The following is a 24800-nucleotide window of genomic DNA, read 5'->3' on the forward strand; positions in this document are numbered from 1 at the left end:
CTTGCCTCCGGAACTGAGGTGACACGTTTCTGTGGTTTAAACCACCAAGTCTGTGGTACTCCGTGGCGCCAGCCCCAGGAAGCAGCTCCAGCCTTTGTAAGGAGCTGAGTAAGTGTGCAGGCCTCAGACAGGGCGCTGGGGAGGCTGGTGGTGGATGGAGTAACGTGGGGCTCAAATCCCAGACCCTCCACTTGAGCGACAGTGAAGTTACATAACCAGGAGCCTCTGTAAGCCAGTTTCCTCGTGCACAGCATGGCTCGACTGTCTACCTCACAGGGCCATTGAAAGGACTAAACAAAATGCACCTGGAGCACCAAGAACAGTACTCAGCTGTGGAAGGCGCAACAACAGCCCTCAAAGAGGGCCTCAGCCTAATCCCTGGAACCTGTGAACATATTACTTTACAAGGCAGAAGGGATTCTGCCGACGTGATTAAGTCAAGGACCTTGCGGTAAGGAGATGATCCTGAATTACCCAGGTGGGCCCAGTGTAACCAACAAGGATGTCTATAAGAGGGAGAGAGGTGGGGCAGAGGCAGTGTGGGAGGTGTGATACAGAAAGAGAGGTTGGAGTGCTCTGGGGCCACAGACCACAGACTACGGGCGGCTTCTAGAAGCTGGAAAAAGCAAGGAAAGCCCTAGAGTTCCTGAAGGAATGCAGCCCTGCAAACCCGTTTTGGACTTCTGACCTCCAGAACTGTAAGAGTAAGTTTGTGTTGTTGCGTTTTGTTAAGTCCCTGAGTTTGGGGTGATTCGTTACAGCAGGCCACAAGGAAGTAATGCATCAGCTTATAAGGCGGTTAGTAAACGCATCAGTAACCATCTTTCCCTGAACTCCTCCAGGAGTTCACAAGGTGGAGAAAGGAGGTCATAAAACGCGTGAAAAGAAAGACGTGAAGTAATGTAAAAGATGTCAAGGGGAAGGGCGAGACAAGGGTACGGGCCACGCTACGGGTTCGGGGGAGACTGACGGAAGGCTGTGTGGTCCAACGGACGCCATGGCAGACATGATACACGAGCCAGACCCCAGGAATGGCGGGACGTGAGTGGGCCTAGAGAGGAAAGCAGAAGATAGCTGGGGGGCAGCGGGGCGAGCAGCAGAGGCCTCGGGGCAAGAAAGCTGCCTTACAAGCTGCGTTTGCGCCCCACCGTCCAAGCTGCAGAGGTGGACCCAGCTTCCTTAGAAAGCCAAACCCACCACTTCCTTAGTAAGACGCTCCAAGGTCCTTTCAAGAAGCCCCAGGGAAGACCACCTGATTGCACCTGGAAGAGCTCCAGGGCACTGTAACACCCCTACATGGCAGGCTTGAGGCTGCGGGCCCTGGTGGGGCTCCAAAACAACGGCAGAGGGCCCAGGGTTCAGCCTCGACGCCCACCCTTCCTGTAAGCTCGCCATTCCCACAGCTGTAAGTGCATACGCGTGTTGTCTCTAGCTCAGGCCTCCCTCTCCTGACTCACGTAGCCAACATCCTACTTAACACCCTCACTTGGTGACTAACAACATCTCAGACTCAGTGTGTCCAAAGCTGAGCTCCGATGTCTCGCCCCAATGCTGCTCCTCTCACTCCCTTCCCGTCTCTGGATAGTTACTCCTTCCTTCCAGTGGCTCTGGCCAGAAGCCCTGGGGTCATCATTCCATCCTGTCTTTCTCTCACACCTCGTCTGTAATAATCTGTCGGGGAATCCAGTTGCCTCTACCTTCAGAATATATCCTTGATCAGAACACTGCTCACCGCCTGAACGGCTCCCACCCTAGTGCAGGCCCATCAGCATCTCCCACAGGAGTCACTGGCACAGCCTCCTAGCCCTCTGGGCTTCCACCATTGCCCCCCCTTCAGTCTATTCTCAGCACTGGGAATAGACTGAAACCCTTTGAAATGGAGCCCCGCCTCACTCGCAGTAAAACCCCACTCAGTCCTTAAAATAGCTCCGCAGCCCACTGGATCCAGCACCCTTCTCTTAAGACTCTCCCCCCACGTTAGTCCCCTCAGCCCACGGGCCTCCTTGCTGATCTACACCTGTGTCAGGCATGCCCCTGACTCAGGATTTTTGCTCCAGCTGAATTCCCTCACCTCCTTTGGTCTTTGCATCTCATGTCCTCAATGAGGCCTACCCTGATGTTATAGGGTCCCCCTCCGCAATTCATATAACCCCCCAGTACCTCAGAATGTGACTGCATTTGGAGATAGGGTCTTGAAAGAGTTTTTTTTGTTTTTTTGCGGCATGCAGGCCTCTCACTGTTGTGGCCTCTCCCGTTACGGAGCACAGGCTCCGGACGCGCAGGCTCAGCGGCCATGGCTCATGGGCCCAGCCGCTCCGCAGCATGTGGGATCTTCCCGGACCGGGGCACGAACCCGCGTCCCCTGCATTGGCAGGCGGACTCTCAACCATCGTGCCACCAGGGAAGCCCGAAAGAGGTTTTTAAGGTTAAATGAGGTCATTAGGGTGGATCCTAACCCAATATAACTAGTGTCTTCACAAGAAGAGACTAGGACACTGACAAGTTCAGAGGCAGAAGCATGTGAAGATGGGGGACGACGGCCATCTACAAGCCAGAGAGAGGGGCCTCAGAAGAAACCAACCCTGCCCACACCTTGATAGCAGATTTCTAGCTTCCAGAGCTTTGAGACCAGAAATTCCTATTGTTTAAGCCACCCAGTCTGTGATACTCTTATGGCGTCCCTAGCAAACCAATACACCTGCCCACACTACTTATTTTGCATCTTGCCCCTTTTCTCTGGCCTCTGATCCTCTTAGCCCTCCTTCTCTACCTTTTTTTCCCTCATAGCATCCATCACTTCTAACATTTGTTTAGCTATGTTTTGTTTACAGGTTAGAACTCCCCTCCCACCCCTCACCCCCAAGTGAACTCCAAGAGGGCAGGAATCTTTTTTGTTGATTGCTGTATCGCAAGCACCTCCCACAGTGCGTGGCATAGCAGTTGCCCAGACAATATCTAATGGATGAATGAAAGCTATGACTCCCTCGGGTACTTGGACCTTATTGCTGGATTTGTATCTTTCTTCAGAGGAAGGATGCTGACGGACAGGGTGGACAGTCACTTCATTGGGCTGACTCCTAGGTGTCACATAATAAGTGCTCTAACAGCCCCCATCCCGCACCCCCAATTCTCCACTATTCTCTGTGTCAGTTAATAGATGGAGCTCTCTAATCAGGCCCCAAACCTGGAGACTGGTCCTGGACTGGTCCCTTCCCCTGCTCGATTCTTTTCCCCAGTTCTCTCCACTGCCGAGTTCGTGACTCGAGCCCGAGGCACTCACTACCAGCCTCCTCGTGGACCACTGAAGATGCTCTGAAGTCACTCGTGCTCTCACCTTCCCTGACCCTTCCCGCCCTCCACCCCCAACACACATGCACGCACGCACGCACCGGCCTGCTCAGCCTGCTCGCTTGTAATCGCATGTTGGTGTTCTGCCTCACCTACTGGATACCTTATGAGGCTTGAGGTTGGGGCTGTGCTCCCTAGCGCCGGCACAGGGCTTGGCACAAAGCCGACGCTCCAAACGGATTTGTGGGCCATCTCTTTTCTTGTTACCATGACTGTCCGCGTGGTGGATGCCGGAGCATTGGGGAGGGGAGGTGACAGCTGGTTTCGCTAGAGGGCAAAGCCCGATCGCCCCCTGGACCCGGCGCGCACTCACCTTGGCCGAGACCCCCCTCCAGCTGCAGAAAGCCTCGTAGGCGGCACGCACGGCGGCGCGGGCCTCGGGTACCCCGCAGTCGGCCACCAAGCCCAGCTCGGCGCCGCTGGCCGGGTCGTGCACCGGGAAGGTGGCGGCGGCCGGGAGCCAGCTGCCGCCCACGAAGCCGTCGGTGCGCAGCAGGGCCGAGGAAAGGCCCAATGGGCCCCGGGCGTAGCCGCGAATCCGGGCCACCGGGTAGTCGGCGCGGGGGCGGAGCACCCGGCTGGGAGGCGTCCGCAGGAGGTGCAGGGCCAGGCAGCTCCGCAGCCGAAAACAGGTCGCCATGGCCCAGGCGGCTGCGGCTGCGGCGGCAGGAAGCAGGCAAGCGAGCGTGCGCACCCGAGTGCAGGGATCAAGGCGGCGGCGGCGGACGCGGGCTGAAGGTGGCCGAGACGCGAAGCAGCGCCCTCTCCCCGCGCTCTTCGCTCTGCATCTCCGCGCAGTCTGGACCTTAACCCTGAGCGCCGGGTGGCTTGGCTTCCTGCGCGACCTGGGAAGGGTCGCTGGGAGAGACACCTGAGGAGTGCCGTGCTGTCACCTTTGTCCCTCTCGTTTGTCTAACTTTTCCTTAGCCCCTCAACCGCTGCAAGAGAACCGCTCCCTCTCTCCACCACTCCCCCAAACCGGCATTCCCCCGCCACCGGCATTTGTGCTTGGCCCATGAATATGCTGGTGTCTGCCCCAGCTTCTAAGGACGTGATCACGATTCTTTATTGCCATAGCTCCTGTGCACTCAGGATTTGGGGCGAGGGTTCTCCGAGGGGGTGCAGTGTGGTCCACCGTTCTGCTGCCTGGATGCTTTTCTAAGTGTGTGTGTCTAAGTGTTCTCTCCATTAACTGGGAGCAAGCAGGGGTGCCCATGATATAAGCGCCTTTGGAGACGAACAGACTTGGATCTAAGCTCAGAATCTGTTGTTGGCAAGCTGTGTAACCTTCTACAATTTATTTAACCTCCTTCCTCTCCTTTGTAGAATGGAACAATACCTGCCCCATAGGTTTGTTGTGATTTAACATATGCTCAGTACAGCATTACTCAGTACGTTAAATTCAGCAGTGTTCAAAGCCATGCTAGCTGCCCTGGTTCAAACAACTAGTGAGACTAAAGTTAGGACGCCTACTAATCAGTGGGACCATTTTGTCAAAATCATCAACCAAGGTATAATCACAATTAGACTTGGCCTAAAACCCGGTAAGTAGCAAGGAAGCCTCAACTTCAATGAGGATAAAAATAAAAATAGCAGGCCTATACTCGGAATTTGTGGGTTCAAATGAAGCCTAACTCTAGGCGTTGATTGGATCACTAGTCTCAAAAAACTCCCCTTCTGTATCTCTGCTGAGTGGAGAGTCTCTTGCTGGCTTTTGCAGAGCCTGTGGGCTCTTTACCTTTTCTAGATTTTTATTTGCAAAAGGCCGAGGCGGTACTTTATATTTTGACTTTGGTTTTTGCTGAGTCACTGTCACTCAATCTTGAGTCCGTCACATTTGGCAGAAATGGGAATAGCACTTAATTAAATAGTGTTTAATCTTGTGTGTGAGTGGGTTCACTTTTGGGTTCTGTATTCTATTGAAGGAATTGGGAGGTGAGAGGCAGTCCTGATGGAGACCACAGCTGGTTGGGTATCACATTCGGGACTGGGGAGCTGGTGTGCTTCCACCTACGGCCTGCAGAGAGAGCTCTACGGATAGTTGATTTCTAAGGGTTGGGGAAATCCATTCTGCTGAGCAAAAACTAAGTCCCAGAAAAGTGAAGTCGGCTGTGGCTGCCTCTCTCGATCCAAAATTACTTTTTTTTTTTTTACTTATTATTTTTTCAAGGTTCTATTTCAAACGGTGCCCACTCTGCCTAGGGCCCATAGGACTTTTAGAGGAACACAAAAATATTGACCTTCTTATAAAATCAGAATAAAAAAATAAGCTTTTACGTTCAGTATTAATAACCTTTATACCAATGCAGATGTAAAATGTGATTTTTTAAAAGTTTATTTTTATGAAGGAAGGGACCCTCCCCCCCCCCACCCCAACCAAGGCAAAAGTGCCCAGGGCCTAGGAAATTCACCATGTCCCCTGCCCTTCTCCCCAACTCACTGTTCTGTGCTCTTTGCATAGTTCCCATTTAGGGTGGGAAAAATTCCCTCCTCGTTCCGGGCTTGCTTCTAGGCCCGCCCAGAGCTGGCCAGTTGTGTTCACCAGGGCTTAAAAGGATAAGACCACCAGGTGACAGGGACCTTTCTTCCTTTCCCCTTGGCTTTCCCCTGTCCTCTACCTCTAATTCTCACTTTCTCCATCCTCTCTTCCATTCACTATAAGGGCACTATGATGACAGCAACATATTAGACTGTGCAGAAGCGAGCTGAAATTGTCTGCTTTATCTCAAAAGTTTCTGGACCTCAAAATTGTATCTCATTTAACTGCACAAGGAGACCCACCTTCACTTCAAAAGTCCTACCCTGTGTTGGCTTCATATACCAATCTAAACTGTTATAAAAGGTATATTGCTGTATATCTGAGTGTAAAGTTTTTATTTTTAAATTCAATAAGGAATATAGTTACTCAATAGAAGTCTAAGGTGCATCTTTTAGAAAAGGAACATTTCTTTTGAATGATAATAGTTAACATTCATTAAACACTTACTGTATACCAGTCACTTTTTTTTTTTTTTTTTTTTTTTTTGGCGGTACGCGGGCGTCTCACCGTTGTGGCCTCTTCCGTTGGGAGCACAGGCTCCGGACGCGCAGGCTCAGCGGCCATGGCTCACGGGCCCAGCCGCTCGCGGCATGTGGGATCTTCCCGGACCGGGGCACGAACCCGTGTCCCCTGCATCGGCAGGCGGACTCTCAAACACTGCGCCACCAGGGAAGCCCTATACCAGTCTCTTTTAAGCATGTTACCTGTATACTCATCTGATCTTCACGGCAACCCTATATGGTAGGCATTATTATTATCCCCATTTTTATGGATAATTTTATAAGTAAGGAAACTGAGGCAATGAAACTTTTAGTAACTTGCCCAAGGTCACCCTAATAGAAGGTAGCAGAACAGGGACCCAAATGAAACCCAAGGCCTTGTGGCTCTCAAGCCTGTATCTCCCCACTCATTCCTTAATATACCTGCATGTTTACTTCTCAGCTTGTGTCTTTATTTCCAGAAAAGCTCTAAATGGTAGACTCATGATCTCTATTTTATAACAAAGCCACCTGTATTAGGGAAAGAGGGCGTGGGGTAGAAAGAAAAACAATTCCATACACCTTTGTCAGGTAGTTTTCTTAATATTGCCAGCTCCATTTTAACTTTCCTTTAAAAGTCATATCTTCATTACAAGCAGCATTGTCCTACAAAGGCCCTATCTCAAAACCATCACACTGTACTGCCTAAGCAAATAATTCCCTCCTATTCTATTACATACCTAAAATTAAGTCATTCTGAATCTTAAACACAAAAAATATATGTAATGAGAAATTTGGCATTAATATGGCTTAGTTACTGAACCCTGAACCCATTTCTTTCTCTGGTGCTTTTTGGATAGGTTTGCTTTATTAAACCTGATTAGATATTGTCTTCAGGCAGTGTTATTTTCCCTGTCGACCCTTTGCAACCCTTTACTGTTATTCATTGAATACTCCTGGGTCTTCTGGGCTTACCAGAGCCCTAAGTTATAATTGCCTCCCCCTCTCTTGCAGGCTTTGGAAAGCCCGGAATAACAGGGGAGCAAATTCCGTGGCCTCTGATGGCCAGAGGGGCATGGCAACCTGTACACGTGTGTGTGGGGCGGGCTGGAGGACGTGGGGAGGGCACCTCTGTCTGTGGAGGGGAGACTGCTGGCTCTTCAGCTTCAGGTGGTGGTCACATCACATGGGAATGTCAGTTCATGTAGCCAGTTTGTTGTTTTGCTTTTTTAAAGAGAGCTAGAAATCTAGGTTTCTATGTGGATTTTCCCCATTAAGAAAAAAAAAGTTGGCCTAAATTTATAAAACACCCTATTTGCCAAACAAAACACATCAGCTTATGGCCTCTGACCTACAAACAGGAGCAGCAGGGCCTCATGCCATCAGGGTTGAGGGAGAGCTCTAGGATCCCTTTCCTTGGGGCTTTGCAGATGCAGAGTTAGGGTTACAGAGGAAACTTGGCAGACACCTGAGGGTCTCAAATCATCCCATCTTCTATTCTTCTCTTCCGTTTGGCTAACCTGAGAAGGAATACCGTGTCCTCCCACTCTTTTAAAATCTCCTTTCTTGTTTTTAAGGTATAATATGCATAATTCGAGCTTTAAGATCACCATCATTTCTATGAAGAGTTAAACCTAATGTTTCCCATGGGTTAAGTGCTATAGATTGGATACTTTGTCAGGTGTATTCTGAACCTAGCATTTTCTGAATCCTTCTTTCTTGGTCCTAAATCTGTCTCTCCCCACTTGCCCCTCCACTCCCCACCCACCGACAGTGGTATTGGCATCTTTGTTTGGGCTGCAGGAATCTGACCAGGCAGCAAGCTCTGGATAAGCCCTATAAGAATAGCCAGAGATAAAAAGACCAGGAGTGGCTGCTGTTGTGTAATCAATCCCACACAAGTGTCAGAATTTGTTGCCAGATACTGAAAGAGAAGCTGGTTCCAGCTGATCGTCATAAAAGACTTCCCAGCCCTTGTGGCTTCAGAGGCTAAGGAGACAGGGTAACCAGACGTACGTGTGGAGAGATGCAAGAGAAATCAGCTCTTGTAAGGTGAGGTGGTCCAATATACTGATTATCAATAGAGACAGGTGAGTCTTTTTTTTTTTTTAAAGAAAGCGAAGAATATTTGGAGACAACTTTGCTTGTGTCTCCGTCCAGATTTCATGTTAAAAAGAAATCCAGGGGAAAGCGGGGTCAGAAGATGGGAATGCACCACCTGGAGGCATTTAGATTTCAGTTTATCGCTTTTTTTCTTTCCCAGGTGGAGTTTGTTTGCTGTTCTGGTGAAGTTAAACAGTAGTTAAACAGTTGAGTTCACTGGAAAATGATATTATTTTGAAATGAGGCTGGGTTTCCCGTGTCAGTGACCTGCTTAGCGGGAGAGCAGTGGGTCTGGGCCAGGATTTCAGACTCCGTGCTGCCGCAGCTCTGAGCATTTCTCGTCACCATAGGAGCAGGGAGTAATGAGAGCATGTCTACTTTCAGATTCTGGTCAGGAGTGCTGATTGCACTGGGCTCCCTCTGCCCTAGAAGTTCACCGTGTGGCATTTCAACACACATAGAAATAGGTAAGTGCCGACCCCTTGTCATGGTATTAAGGACAGTATATCTGTCAGAAATGTTAAGGAAGGGATTTAAAGTCTAACGCGTGTATTGATAATGAGTTTCCCTGCTGCACTGAGCCGTGGGGCAGTGGAGAAGAAAAAGCCAGAGATGGAGTCGTCCAGGATTGGGGATTGACTACTGGGGTGAGGTCCATGGAGGAACAGGAAGCCTCTTTGGTCATTGGGTCCCTGGCTGTTTCTCCGCGTGGGGAAATAGGAACTGGATAAACTAGGGGTTCCCATGAAGCAGAAGAACTGACAGAGTGGGAGAGGAGAAAGACGGGTGGAATATGGTAGGAGTGAGGAATTTATGCTTGTTTTTACATTTCCAAGTATATGTAATGGACCGTGTGTGGCCACGGGAGTGGGTCCCCTGAGTCAAGTGGCTTTAAAGATGGTTGGCTTTAGGGAGGGCAAGGAATGGTCCCTGGCACTAGAAATGCCCAGAATGATGGCAGGATTTGGGGAACACAGGGGTACAGCAAGCTAGTGCCTATGAGCTCAGGGGCAAAGGCTGAGTTACCTGGATAGAGGTAAATGGTAACACAAAAAGTTGTTTCTTGGACAAAATGTATTTGTAATGTTTTTTAACTCTTTAGATAAAAACAATAACAATATTTTATAGTTATGCTACTTCCAGAAGATTCAAAACAGAGCAAGATTACAAATAAAATATAAAAGTTTATCAATGCAAAACAGACCTAGAATATTGAGCTCAGCTGGGCAAGAACTATATTATCACAGAATTCTATGATCTGAAAGGACACTAGAGGTCACTGAGTCCAGTTCCTTTATTTTACAGCAGAGGAAACTGATCCCAGGGAGTTTTCACAGCTCACTTGTTAGTGACCTGGTCAAGAATTACATATCCTGACAGCTGGTCCAGCGTTCTTTCCATTAAACATCTATTGCTGGGCTTCCCTGGTGGCACAGTGGTTAGGAATCTGCCTGCAATTGCAGGGGACACAGGTTCGAGCCCTGGTCTGGGAAGATCTCACATGCCGCGGAGCAACTAAGCCTGTGCACCACAACTACTGAGCCTGCGCTCTAGACCCCGCAAGCCACAACTATTGAAGCCCGCGCACCTAGAGCCTGTGCTCTGCAACAAGAGAAGCCACCGCGATGAGAAGCCCGTGCACCGCAACGAAGAGTAGCCTGCGCTCATAGCAACTAGAGAAAAGCCCACGCGCAGCAACGAAGACCCAATACAGCCAAAAATAAATAAATAAAATAAATTTATTAAGAAACCCAAACATCTATTGCTAAAAGGGAGTCAGGCGACAGTGGAAAAGGAAATTGGACCTAGGTTCTAGTACCAGCTCTGCTGTAAACTACATGGGTGACTCTGAACAATTCACTTTCTCTCTCTCTTCTTCTTCTGCAAAGTGAGGGGGCTGAACTTCTTAATGAATTCTAAATTATTTTGCACATCTAAGTTCTCTGAAAATGAAATTGCTGAAATTATAGCAGTGGGCCAAAGAGGAACAAATATAAGTGGGAATGTTCAAGTTTTTAATCTTTGGATTTTAAAAATTAGACATGAAATCTAAAAAATTTTTAAAAATCAGATAATTATGTTTCTTCAGTAGTTGCAAAACAGGTGCTAATAATATGTTAATATATATTAATCTAATATATGCTCAATATAAAACATGTAATAAAAAATAATAAACATGTTTATGTGGACATAATTGAAGGCAACTCCTAATCTGCACACTGAATATTTTTCTATAAAAGGCGATTAAAACAACACTTATTTACTAATAACTTAGATTTCATAAAATCCTGGTTCTTGTTTTCACCTCTTATGTAGGGCCTGTGTGGATGGTTGACATTTATGTGAGTTAATTATTAGAATTGGCCTCATTCAGTGATTTGGGTTTATAAATCACTGGAATCCTATATACAGGTTATTTGTGGGCTGTGACCTTGTCTCTCTTATGGTATAAATGCTTATAATATGGTAGTGGCTATATTTTTGTTGTATGAATTAAAAAAAAATTGGATGTGACTTCCAGTAGAAATAAGGTATCACCTCTGAATGTCTCTTCATAATTAGTGTTCGTCGATTCTAAGGGGATTCAGGGTGTGGGCGTGTGGGTGGAGCAGGTGGCTTTTTGAGACTTTTGTCCTTCTGAAGTAGTCCAGTGATGAGGAAACACTTAAGGGACACTGATTCAGTCCATGGTTTAGGCCCTGTATTGTATTTCCTACTTGGGTTTATCTACCCCAGTGGGCTGCAAAATATGGTGATGACAACTTCTGTTTATTGAGTTCCTGCCATGTGTCAGCCATGAGCTCCTCACTTAGCATTTATTTTCTGTGATTCTCTTAACCTGTAAGGTAGATATTATTTACTTAATTTTACATAGGTGGGAACCGAGGCCTGGAGAGGTTAAGTAACTTACCCAAGGTCATAAGAGCTAGTTAAGCAGAAACTTTAAATCATCATGCAATTTTGATTTGTATTATAACAATATAAATATTGTTTGAATCTAATTATAGCTAATGAAAATTACTAGTACAAAGTTAACTTTCATTTCCCGCTTCCTTGACAGTTACAACCACAAAATTATGTATTTTCCTTTTAAAATGATCTCTAGGAAGTTCTGTTTTCAGTTATAGTTGAATTTAATTGATTTATGTATTTATTTCTCTCAGGTCACAGAGCTCTGGAGTTTCTCCACCTTCAGGATAGGACTGTTAACTACAAAGAGGTAAGAAGTTTGATTTTTTTTTTTTTTCTTCCTTGGGCATTAACTTTTTCTCATAGGTGACAAACAAAGGTCCTAACAGATATTGAAATAGTAATTTTAAGAGTCATTTATATATCTTTATAAAACATTAATATTTGGGGTTATATGTCTCCTCTAGCACAACTTGAACATATATAATTTAAATAATATCGTTGAAATATTTTCATTATATTAATGATAGTTTGAAAAATATTTGAGAGCATTTAAATTTAAATCTTATTTGTTCTTATAAAGAAAGGTTGCACCTAAGATGAGCCATTTATTTTCCACCACTTATCTCTGTGTGCTGTATAAAAATTGCATCACCGTGAGAAGAAGGAAGTATTTATTGAGAAGTATGCCTTGAGATAATCCTTCCAATTTTTCTGCCTACTGTATTCTTGGTAGGACTAGCTGATGGCTCACCTTTAACCATTCTCAAATTATTTGAACCCATTCTGGCCCTATACACTATTTCTAGTCCTATAGCTAAATAAAACTTTGTGACAAAGATGATTCTTAAATATTACCTTTGAGAGAAATGGTTAAATTCCCTCTTGACATCAGAATTGGATCAAATTATTTACCAGTGAGTCTTGACAATCCAGTATGGAAATCAGTATGGTTAAAAACAACAACAACAGAACTGAAATCTAGCATCATCCATAAATCACTTTTAGTCATTAGTTTCAACTTCCTTATTCACCAATTTAACAGGCCCTCTAGGAAAAAAAAAAACAGCATTTATATTTGATTGTCATCTTCCTTGACCCTGATAGAAAGTGGACAGGAAAGAGGAGAAGCAAGAATCTAATTCATGGTGTGAACAATCAATCCCGAGCAGAGTGATTTTCTAGTAGAGGCATTCAAGCTCCTATCACTAACTTATAGCATGTTAAATGGACACACATACTTCCCCTCAGCATTGGTCCTAATCCAAATACTGATGTCATCATTGGAAATGTCCTGAGGACACACACCTCCCCCTTTTAACTTATGAGGACAGTTAGGGATTACTTTACCTTTTATCATGTTGTCAAAAAATTCCTTTTGAAGGATTGGTGATCTATTTTATATCTCCATATGTGGGAATCTTTGGAGTTTCTCTTTCTCCCTACTAAAACCTGCTCTTTGGTGACTGCTGGACTCATTGGTCCAGTTTGGTGAAAGGATAGAGAGGGAGGTTACCCAAAGGATGCCAGACAGACCCCCACAGGCTGGCAGTATCTCAGCAAGCCCTGCACATTCGGGGTCTGAGTTTTGTTGGTTCTGGGATTATCATTTGCTGATACATCCAGAGGTGACTACATTTTAATGACTTTGACTTACCCTAATCAAGTTAATAAGAGACTAATGCATAAAGCTGAGAAAACCAGCTTATTAAGTTATAAGAACTGTAAGAACCAAGTGTACCTCACATTGGTGGTCATTATTGCCCTGATTTTATTCTCTTTCTACAACAATAAACAGAATGTGGTATGTTAACCAGGAAACCAAAACGATGGTATTTGGTTGGTTGCTCTCCTCTCTTTGCTCTGCTCCTCCCTCACTGCCCATAGAATAGATTTCGTCTTTTCTAATTATAAAACTAATAGAAACTCATTGTAAAAAAAAAATCTTAGAAATAACCAATGTTAACATTTTGCTTTAAATCATGCCAGGCATTTTCTCTGCATTTATTAGCACTTTCTCTCTTTTTTTAAATTACACATTATTTTGTAAACTTGCCTTTTTTGTCATTTACCATATCAGAGATATAGTCATATATCTGTTCATGTCCATATCAATAGACATCTTCAGAATAATTTTAAACCATTACATACTTTTCTGTACCATAATTCATTTAACCAGTTCCTTATGTTAACTTTTTATTTTGAAATAATTTAAAACTGATAGAAAAGTTGAAAAAATTAGACAAATAATTCTTGTATGCCTTTTACCCAATTTCCCCAGTTGTCGATAACTTATCCTATTTGCCTTTTGAGCCTCTGTATACGTATTGATTTTCCCCTGAGCCATTTGAGAGTTAGTTGCTGACGTGGTAATCATTACCCTTCAACACACCCTTGTGTACAGTAATTCCCCTCATCCTCGGGGGATACATCCCAAGACTTTCAGTGGATGCCTGAAACCGTGGATAGTACCGAACCTCATATATACTGCATTTTCCTATACATATATTCATACTTATGATAGAAAGCTTAATTTATGAATTAGGCACAGTAAGAGAAACTACAATGACTAATAATAAAGTAGAACAATTATAACAGTATACTATAATAAAATTATGTGAATATGGTCTTTCTATCAAAATATTGTACAAATTTAATGTCTTTTCCATTTTATCTAAGCACTTAATCACACACTGTGGCTGTAACTTTTACAGTTTGAGGTGCAGCAGCAAAATTCGCACAAATTTCCTTCTTCACAATTTCATGGCTAGGTTTGTTCTTACTGTACAGTAGTTCTTCCTGTATATCTTGCTGTATATCAAACTCATCATACACTTTCTTTCCTTATTAAGTCTACAGTGTTCACCTTTTCACTTAAAGGAAGCACTTTACAGCTTCTCTTCAGCATATCCAAATTGCCAGCATCATTATTCTTGTGCTTTGGGGCCATTTTTTTTTTTTTTTTTTTTTTTTTTTTTGCGGTACGCGAGCCTCTCACTGTTGTGGCCCCTCCCGCTGCGGAGCACAGGCTCCGGACGCGCAGGGTCAGCAGCCATGGCTCACGGGCCCAGCCGCTCCGCGGCATGTGGGATCTTCCCGGACCGCGGCACGAACCCGTGTCCCCTACATCGGCAGGCGGACTCTCAACCACTGCGCCACCAGGAAAGCCCTGGGGCCATTATTGAGAAAGATAAGAGCTACTTGAACCCAAGCACTGAGCTACCTTGATAGTAGATCTAATAGTGGAGACAAATGGGCAGGATACACTGGACAGAGGGATGATTCACGTTCCAGGCAGACAGAGCAGGATGGCTCGAGATTTCATCGTGATACTCAGAATGGCGCCCAATTTTAAAACTATGAATTTTTTATTTCTGGAATTTTCCATTTAATATTTTTGAACCATGGGTAACTGAAACCAAGGAAAGCAAAACCATGGATAAGGAGGGACTATATTTCCTAAAAACAAGGACACCATGTATATACATATATATAACTACTATATGTATCTATATAACAACAGTATAATAATCACAATCAGGAAATCAACATTGAAATAACACTATCACCCAATCCTCAGGCTCTTACAAATTTCACCAGTTGTCTCAATATACTTTATGGTTCCAGGAGCATGTGTTTAGTTGTCTGATCTCCTCCAACATGTAACAGTTCCTCAGGCCTACCTTGTCTTTATTGTCCTCAATAGTTTGAAAAAGTACAGTCTAGTAACTCCGTAGAATGCACCTTCATTTGGTTTTGTCTGATGGTTCCTCGTGATCAGACTCTCCTGCAGGTTATTTTTGGGCAGAAATATTATAGACCATTGAAGTGATGCTGTATTCTTCTCATTGCCTCTTACCAGAAGGCACATGATGTCAACTTGTACCATTTCTGAACTTTTATTTCAGCTATTGTATTTTTCAGTTCTATAATTTCCATTCAGTTCTTTATATCTTCTATTTCTTTGACTTTTGTTTGTTTCAACTGTGTTCGTAATTGTTCACTGAAGGATTTTTATGATGGCTGCTTTAAAATATTTGGCAGATAATTGGAAACATTCTGCCATCTCAATGCTGGCATCTACTGATTATCTCTTTTCATTCCTTTTGACATCTTTCTAGTTCTTGGTATGATGAGTGATCTTTGATTGAAACCTGGACATCTTAGGTATTAGGTTATGAGACTCTGGATCTTATTTAAACTTCCTGTTTTAGTTGTCTTCTTCTGATACCACTCCGGTCGGGGAAGGGGTCAGGGGACAATGCCTCCTGACTGCCAGCTGGGGTTAGAATTCAAGGCTCCCCACTGGGCCTGCCCTGATGCCTCTCTGGCCAGGAGGGGTAGGAGTGCCTAATTGCCACTCCTCACCATGGCCTCTACTGATGTCAGAAGGCAGAGGTGGCCTCTTATTGCTGGCTGGAGGTGGATGTCCTGACTTCTCCTGGGCTTTTTCTGACACTGCCCCCCTCCCCAGTGGGGATGTGGAGAGATTCCTTGTTACTGCCAGCTGGGATTGGATGCCTAGGCTCTCCTCATGGTCTCACTGACATCAAAGGGTAGGGGTAGGGGGCAGGATGGGAGGGATGAAAGTCCTGGCTCCCTCCTTAGCCTTTTCTGATACCACTGAAGTTGGGGTGCTGGGGCACCTTACCGCAGCCTGGTGAGGGGACAAGTCTAGGCTCCCCACTAGACCTTAGTTGGTGGTGAGGAACGGTGGGACCACAGGTTTTTCTGTGATGTTTACCTGGAGGAGAAAGGTTATTGTGTAGAAGTCCTCTGTCTTGCTAGGCTGTCCGTTTCCTGATTCTCTGGCTAGAGAGAGCAGGCTTTTGTTGTGGCATTGTTTTGTTCTGTCTCTACCCATTGGAGTTTCTTGGTGGCTGGCTTTTCCATTATCCAGTTTGGGATATATGAAGTAAAAAGAAAATCCACAGAACTCACCACAGTGTTATTCTTCAGGTCCTGAGTTTCTTAGCCAATCTGCATACTTATCTCCACCTTTAGTCATCTTATATTCGTTCTGAATACAATGCCCAGGGTTTGAGTTGTATTTAGCAAGAAGAATAGGGAAAAGTACACCCACTTCTGGAAGCAGAAGTCCTATTGATGTTAATTTTATCACTTGGTTAAGATGGTGTCTGCCACATTTTTATATTGGAAAGTTAATAAATATTTTCTACTTTTTAAATTAATTAGTAAGTAAATATTTTGTGAGGAGATATATTGAAGTAATGTAAATATCCTGTTTCTCCTCAAACTTTTTAGCATCCATTGCTTATTCTTGCCTGAAATAATTTTGATTGTTGCCAAATTGTTTATCTGATTCCATCATTCCTTCTACATTTATTAGTTAGCATTCTGCTGTAAGGTAGAGCTTTTCCTTATTCCCCATTTATCTATTTCTTTATATTAGTATACAGTCATGGATTCCTATTTTATTCAGTGGTTTATATCACATTACTAACATTATTTATCTGGATGCTCAAACTGTCCCAGATTTCACTTGAAGTTGGCTTTTGTGTCTGTCTGTTTACCTATTTAAAACCCTGAGTTCACACAAAAACATCTCCAGTTCAACCCATCAGCACAGGATTTATTCTAGCTTTCTCCATGTGTGTATCTGTAGCTCCTTTCTCCAACAGTGAGAAACCTGGCCTCCATCATCCTCAATATATATTCTTACACGCTAGATCTCCTTGTATGTGATCCATTACCTGGCAAATCCCTTCAGCCCTGGCCCTGCTAGTCTAATCCCCTTGGCCCAGAAACAAATAAAAATAAAGAAGGAAAAAACAGGGAAGATATACATGACCAAGAAAGGGTTAATATCCTTAATTGTTCATGTATTTCATTGAAATTTCTTTATATTCAGATTTGGAAATGGATTCACTTTTATGGTCTATTTTTTTAAATTATTTTTTCATTTTTGCCAATTTCATATGTGAAAATGGTATTTTGTTATTGGTTTAATAGACATTTAAACGATTGATTTACTATTAATGAGGTTAAATATATTTCAAGTGTCTATTGACTATTTCTATTGCCTCTTTTGTGAATTGCCTATGTCTTTTTTTTTTTTTCATAAATTTATTTTATTTTTGGCTGCTTTGGGTCTTTGTTGCTGCGTGTGAACTTTCTCTAATTGGGGCGAGCGGGGGCTGTTTTTCATGGCGGTGCGCGGGCTTCTCACTGCGGTGGCTTCTCTTTGTTTCGGAGTATGGGCTCTAGGCACGTGGGCTTCAGTAGTTGTGGTACATGGGCTTAGTTTGCTCCACAGCATGTGGGATCTTCCAGGACCAGGGCTCAAACCCATGTCGCCTGCATTGGCAGGAGGATTCTTAACCACTGCGCCACCAGGGAAGCCCTTCCCTGTGTATTTTGCTCATTTTTCTATTACGATACTAATCTTGATGTGGAAAATGGCTTATTTATTAAAGACAGTAGCCTGTCATGTGTCAAGTGATTCTTGTGGTTATTTATTTTTCTCTTAAATTTGTTTCTGATGCTTTTAACCATGCAGAAACATTTAAATTTTTGTGTAGTTAAGTGCGTCATCTTTTGTGGTTTCTGCCTGTATGTTTTCCTTAGAAATATCATTCCCACTCTGAGATTAAACAAATATTCACTTAAGATGTGTCTTGTTAATTTCATGGCTCTATTTTTGACATTTAACTCTCTAATTCATCTTGTATCATTTTGACATAAAGCATGATAGTGATCCAGTGACCTGTTGTTGGTAATGTCAACTTCAAGTCAGCGTCACCTAGGCTAAGTATGGATTCCCTGCAAAAATGGAATACTCATTGCCGTGGGATTGTGCTAACACAATTGTTGATTACTCCGTCCTTTATTCATCTCTATCATGCATTAAATTATTATCTATGCTTGAGTCTGTTTCTTTACTCTTCTGTTTCATTGATCTGTCTCTTTTGGTTCTGATATCATACTGTTTTAATTTCTGTAGCTTAAAAATACATTTTTATATCTGAAGGATACCTCCTCCCTCTGTACTTTTTTTCCCCCTAGCAGTTTCTTGACTATTTTTCTGACACCTTTACTTTTAAAATTTTACTTTAGAATTATTTTTCCCTGTTAAATGACACAGCCTCACTGGGAGATGCAGATTCAACAAGTCTTAATGCATATAAAGTGAAAAACAGTGGCTGGAAGGTAAATATTCAATAAGGTTAATTATTACTTTTAAGTGGCAAAAGTCCAACTCCAGCTATCTTTAGAAAAGAAGGAGACTTTATGGGTTCATGTAACTGATAGACCTGGGAAAGAGCTGGACCAAGAGGTCTAGATGTTGTTCTCTCTCCTAGTGGAAGACACTGGCCATCCAGGACTCAACCTCTAAGTTTAAAATCCCCGATGAGAGGAAGGTATCTTCCCCACAGCTCTAGCTGAGAAGTCTTGGGGAAAGTTCTAGCTGAACTAGCTTCCATCAAATGTGCAGCTCTGAGCCAAGCACTGTAGTGGGAGTGGATATGCTGGCCTTGTACCCCTATGGTCAGCCTTACTGATCAGTATGGAAGAGATTCTATCTTTAGAAGACTGGGGATGAGACACTGCTTGAAAAAGCAAAAACAAAAAGTAGATGATACTATATTTCCTTATGTTTTAAGTTCTTTGAGGTACTTCTTTGTTGCTTTCATACATAGCCTATGTTATTAGTAAGTCTCTACTGAAAAATTAAGAAGTTGGAGTGCCAGACTTCTACTTTGCCCATGGTGTCAGAGTTCATTTGCAGATCATGGAAACCCTTCTGGCTAGCGTATGCTGAGAGGGGCATAAGACCATGTATTAGGGGATTCAGTGCTGATAAACTGTGAGAAATGGAGGAGCGAGCTCTAAGCTGAGTGTCCAGAATGGATTCCCAGGAAAACACGCAGAACTGGCCTGCCAGGACCACCATGCAATCAGACAGCCACTGTCCCATTCACTAGCTCCACGTCCAGCTGTCTCCTGTGTGGTTTGGAAAGGAAGAAGCCACCACCTTGACTGTTGGCTCTGGGGTCTCATCACCTCAGCCACCCTCCATACAAGCAAAATAGATGCCCTGCACTCTGCCTGTGATCACCTGGGCCCCCTCCACCTTTGCTGCGGAAAGGCCAAGCACTTCCTTGCTGGCTGAAGGAGCAAAAGAGGGAGAAGTGGGCTCCTCGGTAGAGGCTGGGAAATGTACTCTTCATTTTCTAGACTCTGGCGTGCATCTGGGCACAGCCATCAGGGGGTCGGAATGGGATGGAGTGAGCCAGGCCACCAAGGAAGAATGCTGAAAAGAACACCTCTACCACTGACTTGTACGTCATTTTAATGGGGGAAGGATATTTTTTAACTCTCCAAAAGCTTATAATCTTAACCTTTAACTTATAAAGGATATAATCTTACTCTAAAGCACAGGTAGCAACTCTAAACATGTGTGTGTGTGTGTATATATATATATATATATATATACACATATATATGTACATATGTCTATTTTTCTCATTTCACTGATTGTCACTAGATCATTGAAAATTTTTACCACACACCAGTTCTGGGTCAGTGAAATAGCCTTGGGGAAATCCTGCTCTAGTGGGTGGGCAGAAAAAGTGGAAGGAGATAAAATTCAAACAGGTGATTTTTGCTACTACTTAATCAGCCTGTCTGCTTTTGGTAGGAAAGAACTTGAAGTTCTACGTGGCAGGGTGCTGTTTGGATTATACATGAATTTTTATAATTTCTTTGTCTACGCCTTCCTTCCTGCACTCCTTCCTTCCATCACCGCCTGCCCCGCCATCACATTGTTCTAACTTCCCATACTTGGAGATTGACTGGGCCTGCTTTTCCCAGACTGTTGACACTTGCCCTCTAATCTCTATATTTTCCTGCTCCCCAGCTGTTACTTGAACACCAGGATGCATATCAGGCTGGAACCGTGTTTCCTGACGCCTTTTACCCCAGAATCTGCGAAAGAGGTAAGCGAAAGATTTATAGACCAAATGATGTCACTTTTCCTTGGGTGATAGGAATAGCTAGGACTCAAAAAAATATAAAATAACACATTATATTTTCTACTATTGTTGATCAATGACTTAGGTGCATTTTCCATTTAACCAAAGCTTACCTGCTTAAGCATAGAAATTCTGAAAGCTTTATTCTAAGCACCCTGACTTGCTTTCCTGCTTCATGGCAGTAAGAGAAAACATTTTGAAAGAAATCAAAAGGCCTGAGTTTTTGTTCCTTCTATGTTGTCTGTTAGCATGTGACCTTGAAAAAGTCACTTCCATGCTGAGTCTCAGTTTCCACATTTATAACACAGTAATATCTAGTTAATTACTATTTAATTAATAGTAATAATTAATGCCTGCTTTGCAGCTTTACTGAATTGCTGTTGCCATTAATGCATGTTATTTTGTCAAGTCTTATGCAAATCCAAGGTAGTGTTATTAGTGAACTGGGTTTATGAGTTGTTTCAGTCAGGGCCCCCGGAGGCATAGAAGATGTACTCAAACTGAATAATCTGAGGGGAGTTTTATAAGGGGACAGTTTACAAAGGTGTGGACAGGATACAAGAAAATTGCAGGGCATAGTGCAGGGGAGGGGGCAGACACAGCTGCAGGGAGAGGGTTGCTTGATGGGGCCAGACCTTGAGTCAGGGACGCAGCCAGCCCCCTGTGACACCACAGAAGGGGAGCTGGGAGAGTGAATACCCCACCCTCTCTCTCCTCCTTTTCTCTGATCTCCTGTCAGTTCTCCCCATTGGCCAAAACCAGCCCACCTCAAGCCAGAGGACAAAGTATTCAGTTGAAGCAGGTCACCTCAGAGGAACAGTGCAGGAGGGAGAAGGACAGAAAGTGAGTCTGGGGGGACCAATGAAAGACATCCAGTACATTGGGTTGCCACATAAACCATTTTTGGAGTCTTAGGGTCATCAGCCGTTATCTCATTTTTTTCCCAGTACAGTGATACATTTAAAGTCAATGAAATGTTTAGAGCTGCTCACGCCTCTAGTTACGATCCCAGATAACTCAGCTTTTGTGTTTCTCTATTTGTACGTTTTTTTCCTGTTTCCCTCCTAGTCTGTTCACTATCCTTTCTCTATCCTATTATTATATTTTGCCTGCTTGTTGTAGTTCTTTCTAATAATAGGATAACCTATAACTTCTAATTTAGCATTTCCCAAACTGTATTTAGGAGGCTTTAATGTCTCTTGATATTTTTAACAGCTTCTTGATATCTTACACAGAAAAAGAAAGAAGTAAAAATGATTTTTTTGTCAATTGAATTTGAGATACTTTTGCTTAACATATGCCCTTTTTAGAGACCAAAAAACCCCAACACAATAATAAAGGTTCTGAGAAGAGTGTAAGAGGAATGCAAACTCCAGCATTTTCTCTTTTTTTTTAAAAATACATCAGTAGATAAGATATACCCTTTTATCTGTTATAAAGATTGGGACCAGTATGTGACTGAAGTGAAAAGGTCAATTAGAATTATAAAACATGTACCATTACATGGAATTTCACCCAGAGTCCTCCTAGATTTTCTCAGTTTTTCTAAACCTTATCTTTCTCTCATACATATCTACTTCAACAGTTTTTTCTTCTTTGGTGATTCACTTTTATTGCATCTTTCGAAAGGACTTAAATTTCTTAGATAGTTAGTTGCCAAAGAAGCCACTTTTTGAACTCATATTTCATCAATTTACCTAATTAAATTCTATCATCATAGTAACAAGGACAATTGACTTAATAAACAGGGTTAGAAACAGACATGGCTGACCTACCATAAACTGTAACAGAGCCATGGGGACCGAGACGCTTGGGCCTATGCACAGTGGCCTGCTAGTTGCCAGCATCCAGCAGTCCTGGGATGTGGCTTTCTTTTGCTTCCAGTCCATATGATTTACAGAGGGAACAAGGAGCTTCGGTTAATCCAGCAATTTGGTTAAATGAAGTTTTGTCAAAAGAACTACTGGAAAAAAAAAAAAAAAAAAAAAGAACTACTGGTATACTTAATTCTGGATTTTTGCTGTATTCTGTAGAATAGGAATGGTAAGTTTATCTCTAGGAAAACTGTTGGAGAAAATCAGATTGCTTAGTTACAACTTCTTTGAAAATCATCTTCAGAGAGACCAGTGATTTAAAACTGGTTAGTAGGTCTTTGTTGTTTATTTATATATATATATATACATACATATATATATACATATATATACAGATACATATATATATACATATATATATTAGTGTATATCTGTGTATAGTGTATATATATATACACTATATGTATTAGTGTATATATATATACATATATATATACATATATATATATATATTAGTGTATATCTGTTAATCCCAAACTCCTAAATTATCCCCCTCCCTCCCTTTTCCTTTTGTAACCATAAGTTTGTTTTCTATGTCTGTGGGTCTATTTCTGTTTTGTAAATAAGTTCATTTGTATCAAGCACAGGGGACTATATAACCTATAATGGAAAACAATCTGAAAAAGATGTATATGTACAACTGAATTACTTTGCTGTATACCTGAAACTAACACAACATTGTAAATCAACTATACTTCAATTAAACAAAACCCGATTAGGTTATTTTTAGTTTAACAACGGTATAAAAAAGTCGACCTGAGAGATCTGAGTGGAGTTTTGCTTTTGATTTCCACTGTGACATGTGACACTCCCTGAAGAATCTGGCACTTGAAGGTTTTGAGTAGATGTCAGTTCCTGTCTTTTTCACCTCTCCTGCGAGAATAAAGAGGCATATGGGACACCCCATTTAAAAATATTATAGGGCTTCCCTGGTGGCGCAGTGGTTGTGAGTCCGCCTGCCGATGCAGGGGACACGAGTTCATGCCCCAGTCTGGGAAGATCCCACATGCCGCGGAGCGGCTGGGCCCGTGAGCCATGGCCGCTGAGCCTGCGTGTCCGGAGCCTGTGCTCCGCAACGGGAGAGGCCACAACAGTGAGAGGCCCACGTATCGAAAAAAAAAAAAAAAAAAAAAAAAAATTATAAACTCAAATGCTTGAAAGCCTTTGGAGTATCTACTTTTGTCTTTTGTGCTGTTAGGGAGGCTGACTGTGATGGAAAAGAAGATTGAAAAAAAACCCCAAAACCTAAAAAAAAAATAAAAGGATAACTTATCTCCTTAGCTTTAAGGCACAGATCTTAAATACTTCCAGCTTTTCTTGCAGCCCAGCTGTTTCCAGATGCTATGAGCAGTTAAGGCTCCTTTTTCTTTTGACTGGCCCTTCTGTTCTAGAGGCTTCCTTGGAACATTGACTCAGGAAAATAAGAGGCTTGGAGGGAAGGCGAAGGGACGCAGCAACACATCAGGTGGTGGTGGAAGATTTGATTGAGAATGTCCAACTTTTTAAGGAGGAATTCTGAGGGTTGCTTTTGTTTTGTCAGGACAATTTCATGAAGTGTCAGAGAGTACTCACTGGACTCCATTTCTTAATGCAAGCATTCATTATATCCGGGAGAACTACCCCCTTCCCTGGGATAAGGTAGGCACAGCCTCTAACCCTAAAGATACTCAGTTCCTGCCAAGTACTCTTTCTCCTACATTAACCCCATTTGTGACCAGCAACCCCACCCCAGACTCTGTGAGGGCTGGTCACCGTCGTGCCTGCAGTGCCGAACACAGCATGTGGGACATAGTAGATGGCTAGTTAATACCTGAATAAATGATGGGTTTGTGTTTGTGTTTTGAAATTTATACCTTCAATTTTATCTGCAATAAATGATGTTTTTAAAATTTGGGCTATGTCACTTGGTCATTTTGTTCTAATAGTAAATTAATCTGAAAGCAGTTCCAAGGCACTCGAAAACATTTTTAAAAGTCCTTTGTGTTTTTTGGGAAACTACAATATACCTGTCTCTGATTTTTTTGCTAAGTCTCGATGGAAATGAATTCATCTGTATTAATCCTTTAATAAGATTTTTATAAAATAACCCCCCCCCCCCACCGCCACACACACAACTCTAATTTGCTCATTTGGCAGGACACAGAGAAATTGGTAGCTTTCTTGTTTGGAATTACCTCTCACATGGTGGCAGATGTCAGCTGGCATAGCCTGGGTATTGAACAAGGATTCCTTAGGACAATGGGAGCCGTGAGTACATATCTTCAGGTTTTAATGGCTTTATGGGAGTGATACTATCATACCCAAGATCCAAAACTGACCCTCTTAGGAAAAGGAAAACTTTAGGTTATTCAGATTCACATGGAAACAAGACTTTGCCCAATGCGGTACTTGTTAGATTTCCATCTTTCCTGTTCATTCCTCTTACTCTTCTTGCTTCCCGGGTAAATTCATCCACATGGGCAGAATGACTAATGTGCACTGAAAACAGCGATGGATGTGATATTCTGTTTTAGTCACAAACAGTATTTGAGAAATTGTATGTTTTATTCAA

The 24800-nt window shown here is 43.1% G+C and overlaps 2 protein-coding genes across 8 annotated transcripts in view; one reads left to right on the forward strand and one right to left on the reverse strand.

The window, feature by feature from the left end:
* ALDH5A1 (aldehyde dehydrogenase 5 family member A1) overlaps positions 1-7631 on the reverse strand; it is a 34743-nt gene extending 27112 nt beyond the window's left edge. For all 4 annotated transcript variants that reach the window (XM_032647457.1, XM_032647456.1, XM_032647459.1 and 1 more), the window contains exon 1: positions 3662-7631. In XM_032647457.1, the coding sequence (XP_032503348.1) occupies positions 3662-3988 (327 nt within the window). In that variant the 5' untranslated portion in view covers positions 3989-7631. The remainder of the gene's footprint in view (positions 1-3661) is intronic.
* Positions 1-24800, forward strand: part of GPLD1 (glycosylphosphatidylinositol specific phospholipase D1) — an 85741-nt gene that overhangs the window by 27843 nt on the left and 33098 nt on the right. For 2 of the 4 annotated variants that reach the window (XM_032647454.1, XM_032647455.1), the window contains 5 exons: positions 8854-8936; positions 11634-11689; positions 20261-20339; positions 23790-23887; positions 24386-24496. In XM_032647454.1, coding sequence (XP_032503345.1) covers positions 8854-8936; positions 11634-11689; positions 20261-20339; positions 23790-23887; positions 24386-24496 — 427 coding nt within the window. Of the gene's footprint in view, positions 1-8839; positions 8937-11633; positions 11690-20260; positions 20340-23789; positions 23888-24385; positions 24497-24800 lie in introns of those variants that run through there. The other 2 variants (XM_032647452.1, XM_032647453.1) reach the window with 1 other exon arrangement.

The sequence above is a fragment of the Phocoena sinus genome, chromosome 11 (genome assembly GCF_008692025.1).
Source record: "Phocoena sinus isolate mPhoSin1 chromosome 11, mPhoSin1.pri, whole genome shotgun sequence".
Lineage (NCBI taxonomy): Eukaryota > Metazoa > Chordata > Mammalia > Artiodactyla > Phocoenidae > Phocoena > Phocoena sinus.